The 20621-nt window shown below is 22.3% G+C and overlaps 2 protein-coding genes across 2 annotated transcripts; both read left to right on the top strand.

The window, feature by feature from the left end:
* Positions 1 to 2751: 2751 nt before the first annotated feature.
* On the top strand, positions 2752 to 3636 carry LOC128966004 (putative mitogen-activated protein kinase kinase kinase 7-like). The gene is made up of 2 exons (XM_054312803.1): positions 2752 to 3185; positions 3249 to 3636. The coding sequence occupies exons 1-2, from the start codon at positions 2767 to 2769 to the stop codon at positions 3556 to 3558; spliced, it is 729 nt and encodes a 242-aa protein (XP_054168778.1). The 5' UTR covers positions 2752 to 2766; the 3' UTR covers positions 3559 to 3636.
* Positions 3637 to 7847: 4211 nt separating this feature from the next.
* LOC128966198 (serine/threonine-protein kinase Nek9-like) lies at positions 7848 to 19586 on the top strand. The gene is made up of 6 exons (XM_054313030.1): positions 7848 to 8248; positions 8324 to 8541; positions 14648 to 15451; positions 16052 to 16589; positions 16653 to 16904; positions 19532 to 19586. Exons 1-6 carry the CDS (start codon positions 7848 to 7850, stop codon positions 19584 to 19586), a joined length of 2268 nt encoding a protein of 755 aa, XP_054169005.1.
* The last annotated feature ends 1035 nt before the right edge of the window (positions 19587 to 20621 follow it).

Below are 20621 nucleotides of genomic sequence, written 5' to 3'. Positions count from 1 at the left end.
ATATTAGTCAATAGTTTTCATACATTAACTGAACACATATTTTATGACAACATTTGCATTAATAATAAATGTTTTATTTATTTAGTTTTTTTTTGTTAATTTAATTATAATAACAATAAAAAACCTAAAATTCTATTGAATTTCAAAATTTAAATGTTTTATAAAAAAAATTATATATTGAATGAAATAAAATCTAAATGTTTTCATTGTGTGTTTGATTATAAACTGCTGACATCTCTGATAACTAAAAATTTTTTACTAAAATGATTATATTTATTTCATTTGTTTTATGATAATAATTATTATTGTAAAGTATATTTAATTATACATTTAGTAATACTTAAATTAAATTACTTAAAATTTTTATAAAATTACAGATAAATAAAAATATAATTAGATAACTATATAAAATTTATAAATTAAAAAAATATACTTATTATTTTTTTATTATTTATATTATTTTTAATATATTAATTATTTTTTACAAAAATAGACTAAATAAATTTTTCAAATAAATTAATATATATTGATATAATAATTAATAATAATAAAACATTTTTTTAGATTTATGATTTTTTTTTGTATTTCAATAATAATAATAACAATAAATTGAATGTATTTCAGTATATCATAAATAATATCAAATATATTAGTAATAATAAAAGATAACAACTATAAACTAATAGTTACACAGATTAGTACAACAATGGTAATAATATTTTTGTTAAAAATATATATATATATACACTAAACAATGAAAATATAATAAATTATTTTTACAATTATATACTAATCAAAAAATATATTTATAATTTAATACTTTATTTAAATAATAGTTAAATATAACTATTCAATACTTAAATAATAGTTTTTTTAAATACATTATAATTTGCTAATAAATTAGATGTATTATAATATTATGAATGTTGATGTAAAATATTTTTATAAAAATATACAATAATGATGTATATTAATGTAAAATTTATTGTTATTAAATAATTAAAATAATAATCAAGTATATTTTAGTAATGACTTAATATAATATTTAATAATATAATATACAGTGATTAATAAATATATTTTTTAAGATACTTGTTTTAACTGTAAATACTAAATATTCAGTTAATAAAAAAATGGGAAACAATTTCACTACTAAATCAATTGTTAATATTATAAAACCACAAAAATTATCGCCAAATGATTGGAGCAAAAAGATTGATAAGTTTTATGTGTTTGACGACGATTTGGGGGTTAATATGATATTTGTTACCAAAGATGATGATCGGGTCTATGGATTGGGTGCTAATATCAGAGGATCACTGGGTTTGGGACACAACCAGTGGGTGAGTGAACCACAAGAGATCATAGAGTTGTCAAATAAAAAGATTATTAAATTTATAAATGGATTGGAATTCATAGTTTGTTTGACTCGTGATAATTGTGTGTATAGTTGTGGTTATGATAGAAATGGACAGTTAGGTCAGGGAAGTGATGATAAAACATATAAGATACCAATGATTATACAAATCAATGACAACAATGATTTGATAAGTGATGTGAGTTGTGGTTTATATCATACATTAGTTTTAACGCATAATAATGAAGTGTATGGTTGGGGTCGCAATACATTCGGACAAATCGGTAGCCGAGACATCACTTGTAAAGCAATTACTAAACCGGAAAAAATATTATTTAATGACAATTATTGTATAAAATCTGTTCACTGTTTTGATTACTCATCGTTTGCATTGACAAGTGATGGACATGTGTTTAGTTGGGGTTACAATCATTGCAAACAATTGGGACTTAATTGTAATAATCTCATGATATGTAGACCACAATTGATATGTAATCTATCGGGTATTACATCCATACAATCGGGTGCCGGAAATACATATTTCAGTAGTGATTATAAAAATAAAGTCTATACTTGTGGTGAATATTACAATGAAAATAATGTAATTGATATACAAATGACACCAAAATTATTGGGTAATTGTAAACAATTTAGTGATATTAAATCAATTAAATCTAATAAATGGAATCAAAAATTATTTATGTGTTCAATGGATGATATGGTCTATGTATTGAATAGAAACAAAAAAAATAATACAAAATATAATAATTATTTTGATTATTGTGTTAATAAATATCATATAACATACAAAACATATAACTCGAGTGAATTCACTGACAGTATAACAGAATTTATTGAATATACTATTAAAACAATTAAATCTAATTATAAAAGTTTCGATACTTTGAACTTAGGTTTGTTTTTCATATCATTTAATTAATAATTATAATATTAATTGAGTTTAATTTATACATTTATAGACACTGTTTATAACCCATATTATAGCTGTTATGATGAGTTGCAAACATTGGGTTCGGGAAGCTTTGGATCGGTTTATAAATGCAAACATAAATTGAATAATAAAATAATTGCAATTAAAATAATTAAAATACCAGGTATCTATTTTAATATAATAGCTAATATATGTTTGTATACTATTAAATAGTTATTTTTATAAATTTTTAAAAATCATTACGTCTATATTATATTATATTTTACTTATTATATAAAATTTTATCTACATATTTATAATGAATATATTAATTTTATATATTTCTAAACATTAAACAGAGAATAGTTTAATAAATGAAATGTATTTAAAAGAAATTGAAAGATTGACTAAAATAACGGATCAATATTTAGTTAATAACAACTCGTATTGGTATTACGATAATTGTATATATATTGAAATGGATTATTGCATAATGAGTCTGAAAGAGGCCATCAAATTGAAAGCACAGGTATTTCAAAGACAATCATCAGATGAACCCATGGATTGTATGGAGTATTACATTACGTGTGAAATACTATTAGAAGTGTTAGAATGTGTCCGATATTTGCATGAATTGAATCCACCGGTCATTCATCGCGATCTCAAACCCGACAACATATTGATAGCACACGTCATTAGAAACGGACGGTTCGTTAAGTTATGTGATTTGGGATTAATAACAGTTCACGAAATGGTAGAACAAAGTCATACGTCAGGTGTGGGAAGTCCTAAATATATGGCACCCGAAGTCATAAGTGGTCGCAAATATGACACCAAAGCTGATGTCTATAGTATTAGTGTTATTATTGAAGAGTTGTTCGATGCGGATGTCAATGAGTTTGTATTAAAATTATATTTTAATTATTTATAATAAAAATATTTTTATACTTTTATTTTTAGTTCACGCGATAAATATATATTACATGAATGGAGTGACAAATATTGTAATCTATTGAATGTTATTAAACATACGATGCAACCGGTCTATGATGACAGACCTACCTGTGCTCAGATCATTGAACAGTACAATGAATGGGCTATCGATAGCACAGTTGTTACAAATGATGTCGAGTTTAATGAAAAACTCCAACAAATCAAACACAAGGAATGGAAACTCCGTATAGAAAACATGGATTCAGAGCCAGAATTATGGCAATTGTTTTATACATTTGTTTGCATTAAAACTAAATATTTTAATATAACATTTTAGATAGTATTAGGGTTAGATTGAGATTCCCAGGGAGGGAAGTTCCCAAATAAAATCCCTCCTATTTTCCCGGAAAATATGGAAAATATATTATATTCCCTCCCTTGATCGTTAGAAAGGGAAAATATAATTTGTCATACATTAAAAAGTACCTAATCTCAATGACTATGTGTTTCAATTTGGACCCAGTATGTTAGTAATAACTCAATCAAAATATGATTCAAATAATATTAAACATTTAGTAAAAACATTAAATACATTTTGTAGACATTTACTATACAAACATGTTTTTAATAAAACATTATGTAATGTGAGTTAGGGTACGATAGGTGGTACCACAAGGAAATGTCTTCCAAGGGAATTCCCAGGGAACTGGGAATATAAGGAACTTATGGAATATAAGACGAGGGAGGGAATCTAATCTAACCCTAGATACTATATTACTTATCTTATATTTTATTACTTATTATTTAATGTATTTAAATATATAGATTAACTGAATTTAAATACTGTACTTAGTTTATGTTAGTAAATAATTTTATAAAGCATTTATAATTAATTTATAAAATAATCTTTTACTATTATAATGACATTTGTTTAGCATTTGTAATATAATTTGGTTAATATAAACTATATATTACTTATTGATAGGACAAGACTAATGGGTTTTCTAATTCTAAGTCTAGTCTATATAATAAGTGATTATAAATACAGTATATAAGGTATGGGTCTCATATTACGTTAGCAATTGAGGGTGAGGGTGGGTTAGCTAAAGCAAACTTTCGCGAACGAGGGGGAGGAGGGGAGGTGTAGAGACTTTAAAAATGTTCCCATTTAGATATTTTATTTCTTGTGGTAACGGTTAGGGACATGCGAACCTAATTTTTTAAAATTATTATATGCGAACATAGGGAAGTGAGGGGGTCTAGATTTCTTAAAAAGTGCGAACGTAATATGTGAACCACGCCTAACAAAAATAAAATACAAGTTTTTTTTCGAGTTTATAGCTATTATATAACAGTATTTTTTTATAAATAACATAATTAGACAACGCGTTCATTATTATTATTAACAATAATTATATATAAAATACTAATTAAAATAACTAAAACATATGAAACTAAAGTTATGTAAACTTATAAAACTAATTAATTATTAATATTATTTGTGATATAACATAAACATATAATAAGCAGATAAATTTATTTAAACAAAAATTAATTATTATATTTTTATATATATACATTAAAACAAAGTACAACAAAGTTAGCAAAAAAAAATTGGTTATAAAATTAAATTAAAAATAAAATATAATTTTTTTCCTAAATAGACAATAAATAAAACATTTTAATGTATTTAATCAACATTTTTTGAAGACATTCAATGGATCAGCTCTTAATCTATGACACAAACAATAACAAAAATAAATACAGGTATTGATGAACAGGAAATGGTTGCAATAGTTGGCCACAATTAAACACATATAGAGTCGGTCATCACTGGCCAGACATACCGGCACTGAGATTACCAGCGGATCCGTTGCCGGAACCCATGCAATGCCAATACCGTCGACAACAAATGTTGTCAGTGGTACTGATGTTATCACCCGATTTGGTCCATAATTGTACGCTAAGTGACTGTCGACTTGTCTTCAGCTGACAGTCCTCTCAATAGAAAATAATAAGTGATTTTCATTTAAGATTATTTTTTTTAGTCATTAGTTTTTTATACATTTATTGCACATATTTTATCACAACATTTGTATTAAAAATAAATGTTTTGTTTATTATTACTTTTTGTTGTTAATTTTATTATTTTTATAAATAAGAGAAAATATAATTTTTTTATATATTATAATAAATAGTACCAAAAGCTTTGAATTATTTAGAAATTAAATATAAATTTAGTAATATTAATGAGTTATCAAATAAAAAGTGTAATAAATTTATAATTCATTTTTGTGTTTGACAAGTGATAATAGTATCTATAGTTATGGTAAACATAGTAATAGACAGTTGGGTCGGGGATGTGATGACAATAAATATAAGAAACCAATGATTATACAAATCAATGACAACAATGATTTGATAAGTGATGTGAGTTGTGGTTTATATCACACACTAGTTGTAACCGATAATAATGAAGTGTATGGTTTGGTAAGCAATCATTTCGGACAAATCGGTTGCTATAAACACCAATTGTTTTATACTATTGTTTGCATTAAAACTAAATGATATTTTATAATCTAAATATTTAGATTTAATTAAATTTATAAACTATTTAACTATAGACTAAAGTTATGTTTATATAATAAGCAAACATTTAAAAATATTTAAAAATAATATAACTAAATATTAAAATTGTACACATTTTTCAATACATATGTAACTTTATATATGTATCTGTTTACTGGAAGCGCTTAGTAACAAATCACATATTATTTATTATTATTTTTTAAAAAATAGTCTAAATAAATTTATAATTATTAATAGATATATAAATTTATTATAGTCTAATAATAATAACAATAATAAAAAATTTATCTCATTATATCATAAATAATATCAAATATATTAGTAATAATAAGTGATAAAAATAATTAACAAAAACATATATTAATATATATATAACAATGAAAATATAAAAAATTATTTTTAAAATTAAATACTTATTTTTACTATTTTTAATTTAATACTTTTTTTTAGATTCATTAAAAATATTAATTGTAATTAAAAATGGGTAATATATCACCAAAATTAACACCAAATGATTGGATCAAAAAGATTGATAAGTTTTATGTGTTTGACGACTATTTAGGTGTTAATATACTGTTTGTTACTACCGATGATCGGATCTATGGATTGGGTGCTAATTTATGGGGATCACTGGGTTTGGGACACAACCAGTGGGTGAGTGAACCACAAGAGATCAAAGAGTTATCACATAAAAAGTGTATTAATTTCATAAACGGAGAAGAATTTATTATCTGTTTATCGAGTGATAGTTGTGTCTATAGTTGTGGTAAAGATAGAAATGGACAGTTGGGTCGGGGAAGTGATGATAAAACATATAAGAAACCAATGATTATACAAATCAATGACAACAATGATTTGATAAGTGATGTGAGTTGTGGTTTATATCATACATTAGTATTGACTAATAATAGTGAAGTTTATGGTTTTGGTTGTAATGATTTCGGACAAATCGGTAGCCGAGACATCACTTGTGAATCAATTACTAAACCGGAAAAAATAAAATTTAATGAAAATTATTGTATAAAATCTGTTCACTGTTTTTCTAACTCATCGTTTGCATTGACAAGTGATGGACAGGTGTTTAGTTGGGGTGAAAATCGTTGCAATCAATTGGGACTAAATTGCAATAATCTAATGATTTGTAGACCACAATTGATATGTACTTTTCTGACATTACATCCATACAATCGGGTGCAGGAAAAACATATTTCAGTAGTGATTATAAAAATAAAGTGTATTTTAGTGGTGAATATTGTAATTAAAATAATGTAATTGATATACAAATGACACCAAAATTATTGGGTAATTGTAATGAATTTAGTGATATTCAGTCAATTATATCATATAAATGGAATGAAAGATCATTTATGTGTTCAATGGATGATATGGTCTATCAATTGATTAGAAATAAGAAATTTAATACAAAATATAATAATTATTTTGATTATTGTGTTAATGAATTTCATATAACATATAAAACATATAACTCGAGTGAATTCACTGACAGTATAACAGAATTTATTGAATATACAATTAAAACAATTAAATCTAATTATAAAAGTTTGGATAATATGAACTTAGGTTTGTTTTTCATAACATTTAATTAATATTTATACTATTATTTGAATTTATTAATATTAAATTATTTATATAAATTTAGAAACTGTTTGTAACACATATTATAGATGTTATGATGAGTTGCAAGCATTGGGTTCGGGAAGCTTTGGATCGGTTTATAAATGCAAACATAAATTAAATAATAATATATTTGCGATAAAAATTATTAAATTACCAGGTATACTAATTTTAATTTTTATATATTTATAAAATTTTAAGCAAAAAAATATTCAATAATATATTATTTCTTTTTTTGTATTTTTACATATTATTTAAAATCAAACAGAAAATAGTTTAATAAATGAAATGTATTTGAAAGAAATCGTAAGACTAACTAAAATAACGGCACAATATTTAGTTAATAACAACACATTTTGGTTATACGATAATTGTATATATATTTCAATGGATTATTGCATAATGAGTCTGAAAGAGGCCATCAAATTAAAAGCACGAGTATTTGATAGACAATTGGATGAACCCATGGATTGTATGGAGTATTACATTACGTGTGAAATACTATTAGAAGTGTTAGAATGTGTCCGATATTTGCATGAATTGAATCCACCGGTCATTCATCGCGATCTCAAACCCGACAACATATTGATAGCCAATGACATCATAAACGGACGGTTCGTTAAGTTATGTGATTTGGGATTAATAACAATTCAAGAAAAGTTGTCACAAACTAATACGGCTGGTGTGGGAACTCCTTGTTTTATGGCACCTGAAGTCATATTTGGTCGCAAATATAACACAAAAGCTGATATCTATAGCATTGGAGCTACAATTGAAAGGCTATTTGATATTGATATCAATGAGTGAATTATACATTTAATTAAAATATTTATATAATATTATTTTATAATATAATTCATTTATTTATCTGTTATTAGATCACGTGATAAATATATATCCAGTGATTGGAGTAATAAATATAATAAATTGTTTGACATTACAATCAGTGCAACAAAAACTTTATACGCAGAGAGACCTACCTGTGATCAGATCATTGAACAGTACAATGAATGGGCTATCGATAGCACAGTTGTTACAAATGATGTCGAGTTTAATGAAAAACTCCAACAAATCAAACACAAGGAATGGAAACTCCGTATAGAAAACATGGATTCAGAGCCAGAATTATGGCAATTGTTTTATACATTTGTTTGCATTAAAACTAAATATTTTAATATAGCTTTTTAGTTACTGTATTAATAATTACTTATTTTATATCTATATTTTATTACTTATTATACATTTTATTCAATAAAAATTTATATAAATCAGAAAATATTGTTTAAAACATAAGCTGTATATACTTTGTTGCCATTTATTTTCAACTCTTGTTTTACAAAATATCTGATATTTTAAACATACATTTTATTAAAAATTTTCAATTAATAATTTGATTTATTTATCATTGAAATTATTTTTTAATGCGCTAAATATTTCATTAACTAAACATATTTTCTTAATAAAATACAATTAATAAAAAAATACAAACAAAATAACAATAAGTTTATTAAGTTATAAATTATATATAAGTGAAATTTAATTAATTGTTTATACAAAATATTTGTAGAAAAATTAAATTATATTAAATAATCAGTTATTATTCTAATCATTAAAATATTTTAAACACATAATTAAATAGTGTTTGTTGTTGTAAATTATGATAAATAAATCTTATATATACTTTATATACAAGTGTTTAACTTTATTATCAATTAGTAAATTATTGTTTTTTTAATAATTGATTTATTTAATTATTGTCGGTTTGTTTTAAATAACATCCATGAGATCGACATCCAATCCTTATGTGCCAACTGTCCCATAGCTTGGATCGACTCATCCAAGTGATGTACTGTCATAACAGTCTGTCATAAGTGTAGTCAGATTTTGTATGAATGATATGTAAAAAAAAATTGATCACAGATTTTATGACAAAAAAATTGTAATACAAGTGTCAAATGTGTCAAATGTTTCAATCAGTTTCAACAAACCAGTGGTCAGTACTAACTTTTCGGTCACTTTTCGGTTACACATTTTAAGTTATAATCAGTTTTAATGGTTTATTATATGTGTTGTTGATTGTTGTGAAAAATACGACCAAACTATTGATGAATAGGTTTTTTTATAGTTAAATCCAAATCATTATATTATTCTATAGAAACAAATAATTTTATAAAAAATATATTTTATAAAATCTAAATGTTTTCACTGTATGTTTGGGTATAAACTGCTTACATCTCTGATATCAACTAATTATTTAATAAAATATAATTGCATTTATTTTAATGATAATTACTGTACAGTAAATTTATCACACATATTATAAATTTTATTGTTTGATTCAGATAATGCTAATTAATAAAAATGTTTTTTCGGTGGTTTTTATTTATAAAAAAAATATTCAAAACGATTTAATTTTTTTTGTATTAGCAATAGATTTGCGTCAATACACAGATGGACAGCAAAATTAAAAAAAATAAATGATATGTATAGGAGGCTAAAAAATATTTCATTAATTATTTTATTTTGCTGATAACTTTTAGTAAAACTAGTTATATTTATATATAACAAATATAGAATAATTATTATTTATCTAAAATTTTAATCTTTAATCTATCGCTACATAAGTTACTGCCAAATCAATTGAAATACAGATCTATCACTAAATAATTCACTGACAAATCAATCATAATAATGATCACTACTTAATTGTTTTTATTTCAATTATTTTATAATCAATAAAATCTAAAATTTTTGCTTTATTTTTAATTTTTAATAATGTTTTTTATCTTAAGAATCTACATTAATTAATTGATCTAAAGTTTTAAATCTAATTAATGGTTAACATTGTTTACAATTTACCACTTTGTCTAAATTATTTGTCATTAATATTGGCTTAATTTGAAAATAACTATTAAGTATTACGCTAATAATCGATTGAGTTATAATCAATCAAGATTTTTAAAAAAAATATAATATAATATCAGTGTCAGCTACAAAACAATTATTTTAATTTGGTTGATTATTTTTTATAATTTATAAAATTAATTTAATTAAGTTTCTAAACGAATTTACTAACTAAGTTGGATCATTGTTATTGTTATTTTCAATAATTCTAATTGATGTCTAGTTACTTTTATACATTAGCTTTTTTTTATTTTCTATTTAGTGTATTAATTTTAATACTAATAGTACAATGTCGATTCTAGTAATATTAAAATTATGTTATAAATTCTATAATAATAAATAAAAACTAATTATTTGTTTTATTTTTAATTTTGCTTTTGTAATAAGAATATAAATTAATTAGTTGATCTAAAGTTTTAAATCTTATTAATTGTTGACCTTGTTTATTATTTGCAATAAATTTTTTAACAATTTATGGTAAAGAATTCTATATAAATTCTACAATTGTTTCAAAACTTGATCATCTATCTCATAAAAAACTATTGACTAAATGGCTGTCTTTTTCTTGAATATTTAAATTTTGGCAACAAATCAAGGGTCATCAAATGGACACCTAATATACTATTGACTTATAATCAATGCAATCATTTACAAAATAGATTTTTAAAAATATATTAAATGTTTCAAAACAAATATTGTAAATTGTTTGATTATTTGTTTTATAATTTTTTCAATTTAAAGTAAGTTTCTAACTGAATTTACTAACCAACTTGGATCATTGTTATTGATAATTTTGATAATATATTCGACATTCTAATTGATAAATCTAGTTACTATATACTTTAGATTTTTTAAATTTTTTTACATATTACTTTTTAATTTGTCATCGACTTTAACCGTTCAATCAATTCAATCAACTAGTCGCCAAATGATCGCCAGAATCCGCCGACTCCTCTTCAGGCCAATAGTCTAGTCTCCAGATCGGCCATCAGTCGGTGGTCATAATTGTTGGCCACCATTGTTAAAAAAGGCATATAGATGAACAATAGTGAAATCACCTTGCACAGAATCATAATGGATTCCAATACTATAGATTTGTCATATTGCAATACATTTAGTGCAAAGTGCGATCAGGTAGATTCCATTATAGGAACATACCAGTGATAGTTAGTATGCATGAGTTTAGATGCTTATTAGATATAAACGCATACTAACTCAGCCCGATTGCAATAAAATGAAATATAATTTAGCCGATTGTTTAAGAGGTCGGTTAGCGTAAAGTTGGAAAACTCTATCGATATTTTTCTCAAAAATATTTAGACAAATATAACCGGTTATAGTCATATGCCTTTAAAACGTGTATTAGTTAATGGTATAAATTGAAACCTCAACAAATTATTATACCAAAAATTTAAATTTTATAAAATATAAACTATTATAATTATTGATACTTCATATAATACGGAAAATAATATATTAATAATGATAACCCATTTAGCATATTTAATATCATCGGCGCTTGTTATATATATAGTGTGTCAAATGATTGGACCATTAATTCAATATCAGATCCTTTAGCCAAAAATATAATTGATTTAAACAATGTTTGTATATATAATTGTTGTCATTGTTGATTTTATTGGTAGCATAATAAATTTCCAGTAAATTTAATAAAAAAAATATTTATAAATAACCCGGATGTCTAAAATTAAACATTGTCTATATTTTTTAAAATTATTATTAAAAGAAAATATTAGTGTATTATTATTGGCAATAGTTTTAGTTATATTATAACAATATTTATTTCGTCATACTGAATTATTAGTAGAATTTTAGAATTAGTTAGAATTTACTAACCAACTTGGATCATTGATATTGTTAATTTTAATGATAGAAAAAATAATAATAATTAATTATTCTAATTGATAAATCTATTTTCTTATATAAAATCTATCTTTCAGTAGTTATAAATATATAATTTTTAAAATTAATCAATCAAATATCTAAACTTAAATTATTAAGATTTTTATTAATTTTGATAATAGACAACAATTACAAATAATAAGAGCATGAATCATAATCTCGATCTATACCTACTTGACTTGACTAACTTATTGATTAAACAATCACAATAACAATCTAGTTCTATGAATACATAATTGTCTGACAATCAATTGTTTAAATTACCAACCAATAGTTAAAAATTAATATTTTATTTAAAATTTTATTTAGTGTATTAATTTTAATATTAATAGTACAGTGTCGCTACTAGTTATATTAATTCTAAATAAATTCTTTCATAATCTATAATATCTAAATTTTGTGCTTTATTTTTTTATATTCAGTTTTTTCATAAAAAGAATATAAATTAATTAATTGATGTAAAGTTTTAAATCTTATTAATGGTTGACATTGTTTACGATTTGCGAGTTCATCTAAATAGTTTTCCATTAATATCGGTTTAATTTGAATAATACCTATTATTTTATGATGAAAAACGATATACTCCTAATAAATGCAATCATTTATCAAATAGTTAATAGAAACTGTAATAAATTAATTTTCTAAAGTTGATATTGTGGCCAATAATTTATTATAAATGTTTGATCCATTATTTAATAATGTTGCAATTAAACTTAAGAATATATTTATGAATTTGTCGCAATTTTGATTTATATAATATACTACTAATTGTTGTAACACTAATTTATATACAATATAAATACAATAACTAATTTTCAAAAATTTTGGTTACAATATATATTTAATATACATTTTTTTCAATATGTACTCATCAAAATGATGGTATATTTATATCCAAAAACAATAACTAATTTATTATTCATACTATCGGGTGATAAAACAATATTAACTAAACAATTTCATAATTTAATCTAAAAACATTTTGAACTTGTTTATTGTGTAAATTTTCAAAGTAAACAATATTAATATTATAAAATTTTTCAATATTTTCAACACTTGATAATCTCATATTAAATGTAAATCTGGCCTAATATTATATAGATAAAAATTGTAAAATATAAAAATATAATATGAATTTATACGTTAGCGTTAGATTCTAAATTTTATTTTTTTAATTTTAATATCCGAAAGCAATTAATAGTTTATTATTCATATATTCATTTTACAAGTACAACCAAAAGATTTCTTTTATAAATACCGGGTCAGTTTCAAAATTATTATTTGTAAATTTGGTTTTTTAAAGTTGTTTTATAATTTTCACAATTAATTTGAACTAAGCATCTAACCGAATTTACTAACCAACCTGGATCATTGATAGATTATTTTTTATATATAATATAAAACAACAATAATATAGACAAAGTTATTTTCATCGAACTGTGTCATCGAATTGTTTTATTATTTTTTTCAATTATCTTAAGTGCAAAAAATAAGTTTCTAACTGTAATTTAATAACCAAATTTATTATTAATATTAGATAAATTTTGATAATTTGGTCAACAAGCATTATTATTACAAATATTATATAGTTTTATATACAGTTTATATATATATATGTTCTGATAGAAGTATATCAGAAATTTTCAGTAAATTTTACAATATTTTGCAATTTTCAAATTCATTGTATAACAAACATTATTTTTTTGTCTATCGATTATTTTACTAATATATAAACTTATAAAACATTTATCAATATGTTTAGTAATAGATATTAATATCTTAATAATATCTTATCTTTAATAAGTTTATGCAATAAATTAATATAATTTAATTTTTATATAATAATTATTTTTTAGATTTATCAATTTATTATAGTGCAATATTATTAATAATAATTGTATATCATAAATAATATCAAATATATTTATAATAATAAGTGATATCAACTATTAACTAATAGTTACACTGATTAGTACAACAATGGTATTAATATTTTAGATTAAATATACATTATATATGAAACAATGAAAATATAATAAATTATAATAATAAAAATAAATTTATAATTTGATATATATTTTTAAATTATAGTTTATTAAATACATTTTAATTTGCTAATAAATTAAATGTATTATCATATTATAAATTAATTATAAACATGAAATTTTCTATTTGATGTATATTATTAGTAAAAGTAACAATAATGATGTATTGTAAGTGTAAAATATATTTTTAAAAAAAAAATAAATGCTATTAAATAATTTTTCAATATAATATACAGTATTTAATAAATATATTTTAAAACTAATTTAATAATATAAAAATGGGCAACAATTTCACTACTAAATCAATTGTTAATATAATAAAACCACAAGAATTAACTCCTAATTATTGGATCAAAAGTATAGATAAGTTTTATGTGTTTAACGACTATTTGGGGTTTAATATGATGTTTGTTACTACCGATGATCGGGTCTATGGATTGGGTGCTAATGTCAACGGATCACTGGGTTTGGGACACAACCAGTGGGTGAGTGAACCACAAGAGATCATAGAGTTGTCAAATAAAAAGTGTATTAAATTCATAAACGGAAGTGAATTCATTGTTTGTTTGACTCGTGATAATTGTGTGTATAGTTGTGGTAATGATAGATATGGACAGTTAGGTCAGGGAAGTGAAGATAATAATTATAAGAAACCTATGATTATACAAATCAATGACAACAATGATTTGATAAGTGATGTGAGTTGTGGTTCATATCACACATTAGTTTTAACCGATAATAATGAAGTGTATGGTTTGGGTCGCAATGATTTCGGACAAATCGGTAGCCGAGACACCACTTGTGAATCAATTACTAAACCGGAAAAAATAAAATTTAATGAAAATTATTGTATAAAATCTGTTCACTGTTTTTCTAACTCATCGTTTGCATTGACAAGTGATGGACAGGTGTTTAGTTGGGGTGAAAATAGTAGCAATCAATTGGGACTCAAAAGCAATAATCTGATGATATGTAGACCACAATTGATATGTAATTTATTGGGTATTACATCCATACAATCGGGTGCAGGAAATACATATTTCAGTAGTGATTATAATAATAAAGTGTATATTTGTGGTGAATATTACAATGAAAATAATGTAATTGATATACAAATGACACCAAAATTATTGGGTAATTGTAATGAATTTAGTGATATTCAGTCAATTATATCATATAAATGGAATCAAAGAGCATTTATGTGTTCAATGGATGATATGGTCTATCAATTGTTTAGAGACAACAAATATAAAACAAAATATAATAATTATTTTGATTATTGTATTAAAAAATATCTTATAACATATAAAACATATAATTCGAGTGAATTTAATGACAGTATAATTGAATTTATTGAATATACAATTAAAACAATTAAATCTAATTATAAAAGTTTAGATACTTTGAACAAAGGTATATTTTTCTTAACTTTTAATTAATATTTATAATATTAATTGAGTTTTATTTATAAATTTATAGAAACTGTTTATAACATATATTATAGATGTTATGATGAATTGCAAGCATTGGGTTCGGGAAGCTTTGGATCAGTTTATAAATGCAAATATAAATTGGATAATAATATATTTGCAATTAAAATAATTAAAATACCAGGTATTTATTTTAATAGTTTTATATATAAAAAACAAAAATATAATTATTATTATTTAATATATTTATAATAATAAAAAACAAAATTTATATTTTTTATATATATTATTTAAAATCAAACAGAAAATAGTTTAATAAATGAGATGTTTTTGAAAGAAATTGAAAGATTGACTAAAATAACGGCACAATATTTAGTTAATAACAACACATTTTGGTTATACGATAATTGTATATATATTTCAATGGATTATTGCATAATGAGTCTGAAAGAAGCCATCAAATTGAAAGCACAGGTATTTGATAGACAATCAACAGATGAACCCATGAATTGTATGGAGTATTACATTACGTGTGAAATACTGTTAGAAGTGTTAGAATGTGTCCGATATTTGCATGAATTGAATCCACCGGTCATTCATCGCGACCTAAAACCCGACAACATATTGATAGCACACGTCATTAGAAACGGACGGTTCGTTAAGTTATGTGATTTGGGATTAATAACAGTTCACGAAATGGTATCACAGAGTCATACGAAGGGTGTGGGAACTCCTAAATATATGGCACCCGAAGTCAGATTTGGTCGTAAATATGACACCAAAGCTGATGTCTATAGTATTAGTTTTATTATTGAACAGTTGTTCGATACGGATGTCAATGAGTTTGTATTAAAATTATATTTTAATTTTTTATAATAAAATTATTTCAATACTTTTATATTTAGTTCACGCGATAAATATATATCACATGAATGGAGTGACAAATATTGTAAACTATTGAATGTTATAAAACATACGATGCAACCGGTCTATGATGACAGACCTACCTGTTCTCAGATCATTGAACAGTACAATGAATGGGCTATCGATAGCACAGTTGTTACAAATGATATCGAGTTTAATGAAAAACTCCAACAAATCAAACACAAGGAATGGAAACTCCGTATAGAAAACATGGATTCAGAGCCAGAATTATGGCAATTGTTTTATACATTTGTTTGCATTAAAACTAAATATTTTAATCTAAATATTTAAATTTAATTAAATTTATAAACTATTAAATTTATAGAGTAAGCTAATGGTTATATAATTAAAAATATTAAAATATTAATAAATTCATATAACATATATTAAAATTGTTCACATTTTAAAATACACTTATAACTACAGGTATTAACATAATATTTATTAAATAATTATTGTTCCTAATTAATTTGGTTGTTAATTAATTAATGTAATAAAGTAATGCTTATATAATAAGCAAATATTATAATATTGAAAAAAACATATAACTGAATAGTATTTTTTTCAAATTTCACAATTTCACAAAATTTCACACATTTTTCAGTACATATAAACTATTAACACAACATTTATTATATACTAATTGTTACCTTATTTATGTAACTTTTACTTATTATTACTTATTTTGTTACCTAAATTAATTTGGTTTCCTAATTAGTTTTTATATATATATATACATAAATATATATTATTAAATACTATATTAAGTAATTTAATGAAATGTTAATATATAGATAGCAATCATTAAAATATTAATAATATTTTTTTTTAATATTTTATAAATTTACACATTTTCAGTAATTATAAAATTATTAATACAACATTTATTGTAAAATTATATTATTAATTTGTATAAAATATAAAAATTATAATCTATTTTATTAAATAAATTATGGTAATTGTTTGAATTGAAGTTTGTTAGCATTAATTCTAAATATTTTTGTGTAATAAATGTTAAAATATAAAAATTGAATTCCTATAACTTCAATAGTAGTAATAATAATAACATTTTACAAATAATAATCGTATTAATTGTAATTTAATAGATTTTAAATACATCACATAAAAATTTTTGTAGATAAAAATTTAACCTCTAAAATGATTATACTAAAAAAATTAGTCAAAATTATTGAAAATAGCGGATAAATTTTTAAAAATGACTAACAATTTAAGTTAAACATCTAAAGCAGTTAATTACAACACAAAGTTATAACAATAAATTATTTTAGTTTTAAAAAATTCAATTTCATCACCATAAATATTGCATCAACAAATACATTTTTTCAACATAAATATAGCATAACCAAATAAATTGTTTCAATATAAATATTTTGTCATAAAAATGTCAATTAATAGTTTAGTAATATGACTATCATAGACTATTTGTTATCAGGAATAAATAATTTTTTATAATATGACAAAAACAATTAACTTAAATTAAATAAAAATTTGTTTTTCGATAATGCTTTCTCGCATTCTCAACTGGTTTTTATTTATCTTAATTAAATTATTTAACTAATTCAGATTTATAAAATAAAAACAAAATAAATTATTAATAGTATTTCATATTATTTAATATTAATTAATAAAGATTCTTAAATTTAATAAAAAATTTTATTGAAATTTTTATATGAAAGTGCTTTTTGATTACTATTAGTAATTTTATATAAAAGTTTAATATTTTTTAAAACAAATTATAATTATTTTAAAGTAAAAAAAAGGATTTTTATATTTAAAGCTATTTTTATATAGTATACAGTATTAAAATAAAAATAATATTCTGGTCTAAATTATTTTATTGTTTTTATTTAAGATATATATTATGTATATTAAGATATATATTGTGTTAATATCTCGTATTAATATATGTAATAGTAAACTATAATTTATTATCAGGCTCTATAATAAATTCAATGTTTTAATAAATAGATAATAAATAAATATATTGGTTTATAACTGTTTTCCCGTTATATTATAATTTAAAAATTAACAAATAAAACCAAATATGTTATTAAAAAAATTGATTATCTGTTATAATTTCAATTCAATATTAACAGTAGAAGTGACAACTGGGGCCAAAATCAGGCATTAAAGCCCCTAAATTACTGGTTCTCTATACAATATCTTATAAACTGGGAGTCAAATTTTATTTTAAATTTTAATAAATAAAGTAACTATATATTTACCTTATTTTATATGGCAACTATTAATCTAAAATTAGAATAAAGTTTAATCAAGATGTTTTCTTATCTAAAATTTTTATTAAATTGTTTTATTACATACCGAATGCATGTTAAATATTTTAAAATATTAAGAATAATTTTATTTTATTTTTTATTACGCAATTAAATTAAACCATATGTATGTAACTATACATTTTTAATTAATTTAATTATTAACAATATTAAATTAATAATTAAGTTTTAATTAATACTATTTTATATAACTTAAGCATAATTCAAATTTCAAATCATTTGACTTTAATATTTGCATGATAGACATTAATAATTAAATTCTAACTTAAATAATTTAATAAAAAATGCTATTAAAACTACTAATTCTTATTCTAATTGTGGTTTTCATAGAGTATTGTTATACGGATCAAAGTAATAATAATAATAAATTTTATTTAGTTGTAAATAAAAGTAAAATGTAATTTTAATTTTGCATTTAAATTGATTATTTAGCAAACAATGATGATTTTAAAATTGCCTTCCATCTCTGAATCTGTTGTGTTGTAAATGTCGTCGTGTTTTACCCGCCCCCGAATAACTGAGCTACATTTCAATTTGTAACAAAGGGCATACCCATTGACCGAGCAGCAATCTACGGGTGCAGAACACTTAGCTACATAATTGGTGGAAGTGCATTTAGTTTCCCGATAAGTTCTACCGCTATATAACTGGTGGAGGTGCATTTCCGACGTATGTATGTGTATGTATGTTGTGTTTGTATGTATGTCTGTGTGTATGTGTGTATGTGTGTCTATGTATTTGTGTGTATGTGTGTGTGTGTGTGTATGTATGTGTGTGTATGTATGTGTGTGTATGTATGTGTGTATGTATGTGTGTGTATGTATGTGTGTGTATGTATGTGTGTGTATGTATGTGTGTGTATGTATGTGTGTGTATGTATGTGTGTATGTATGTGTGTGTATGTATGTGTTTGTATGTATGTGTGTGTATGTATTTTTGTGTATGTATTTGTGTGTATGTATGTGTTTGTATGTAAGTGTTTGTATGTATGTGTGTGTATGTATGTGTGTGTATGTATTTGTATGTATGTATGTGTGTGTGTGTATGGTTAACAAAACTTTTTTTATTAAATTAATTTGATTAACTATAACATCAATACTATTATTTTTTAATTTTTTATTTATTGTAATGATCAAAATATATTTTAAATAACATTATATAACAAACTGTATTTCAAAAAATAATTGCAATAAAATAATTTTTTAATAATACAATTTTATTTATAATACAATTAGCTATACATATTATAAATTGATTTTTATCTATTATCATATAGTTATAATAATTATAATTGTTTAGCTGTTTAATCAAAAAATTTAATTTATAAAAAAAAATATTTATTTTATTTATTATAATATAGATTATAAGTTTAATTTTTAAAAGATCATCAACAAAAAAATAATTTTATTATCTAACTTATTGTATTGAATAAAATTATTACAATAATAAATGATTTAATAATAATAATTATTTTTTTTAAATAGATATTTATACAATTTATAATTAATATTGATTTTTATTTATATATAATTATAAAATTCAAGTCATTTGATTTTATAAACATTATATTATTATTGTCTTGATTTTCTGGTTGATTATTATTTCTATTTAATAATTTAGTTTTAATTAAATACT

Source organism: Oppia nitens, unplaced genomic scaffold (genome assembly GCF_028296485.1).
Source record: "Oppia nitens isolate AA-2021 unplaced genomic scaffold, nextdenovo-longstitch-racon4-pilon3 scaffold19_pilon_pilon_pilon, whole genome shotgun sequence".
Classification (NCBI taxonomy): Eukaryota; Metazoa; Arthropoda; class Arachnida; order Sarcoptiformes; family Oppiidae; genus Oppia; species Oppia nitens.
This window is presented reverse-complemented; position numbering and strand designations above follow the sequence as displayed.

What these genes read in the sequence shown, in the direction of transcription:
- LOC128966004 (XM_054312803.1), top strand. Translation starts at nt 2,767, where the DNA reads ATGGATTATTGCATAATGAGTCTGAAAGAGGCCATCAAATTGAAAGCA. An exon ending in TTCGATGCGGATGTCAATGA is followed by an intron (nt 3,186 to 3,248) that starts GTTTGTATTAAA and finishes TTTTATTTTTAG; the next exon opens with TTCACGCGATAAATATATAT.
- LOC128966198 (XM_054313030.1), top strand. Translation starts at nt 7,848, where the DNA reads ATGAGTCTGAAAGAGGCCATCAAATTAAAAGCACGAGTATTTGATAGA. An exon ending in ACACAAGGAATGGAAACTCC is followed by an intron (nt 8,542 to 14,647) that starts GTATAGAAAACA and finishes TAAAACCACAAG; the next exon opens with AATTAACTCCTAATTATTGG. An exon ending in GATTCAGAGCCAGAATTATG is followed by an intron (nt 16,905 to 19,531) that starts GCAATTGTTTTA and finishes TTTGTAACAAAG; the next exon opens with GGCATACCCATTGACCGAGC.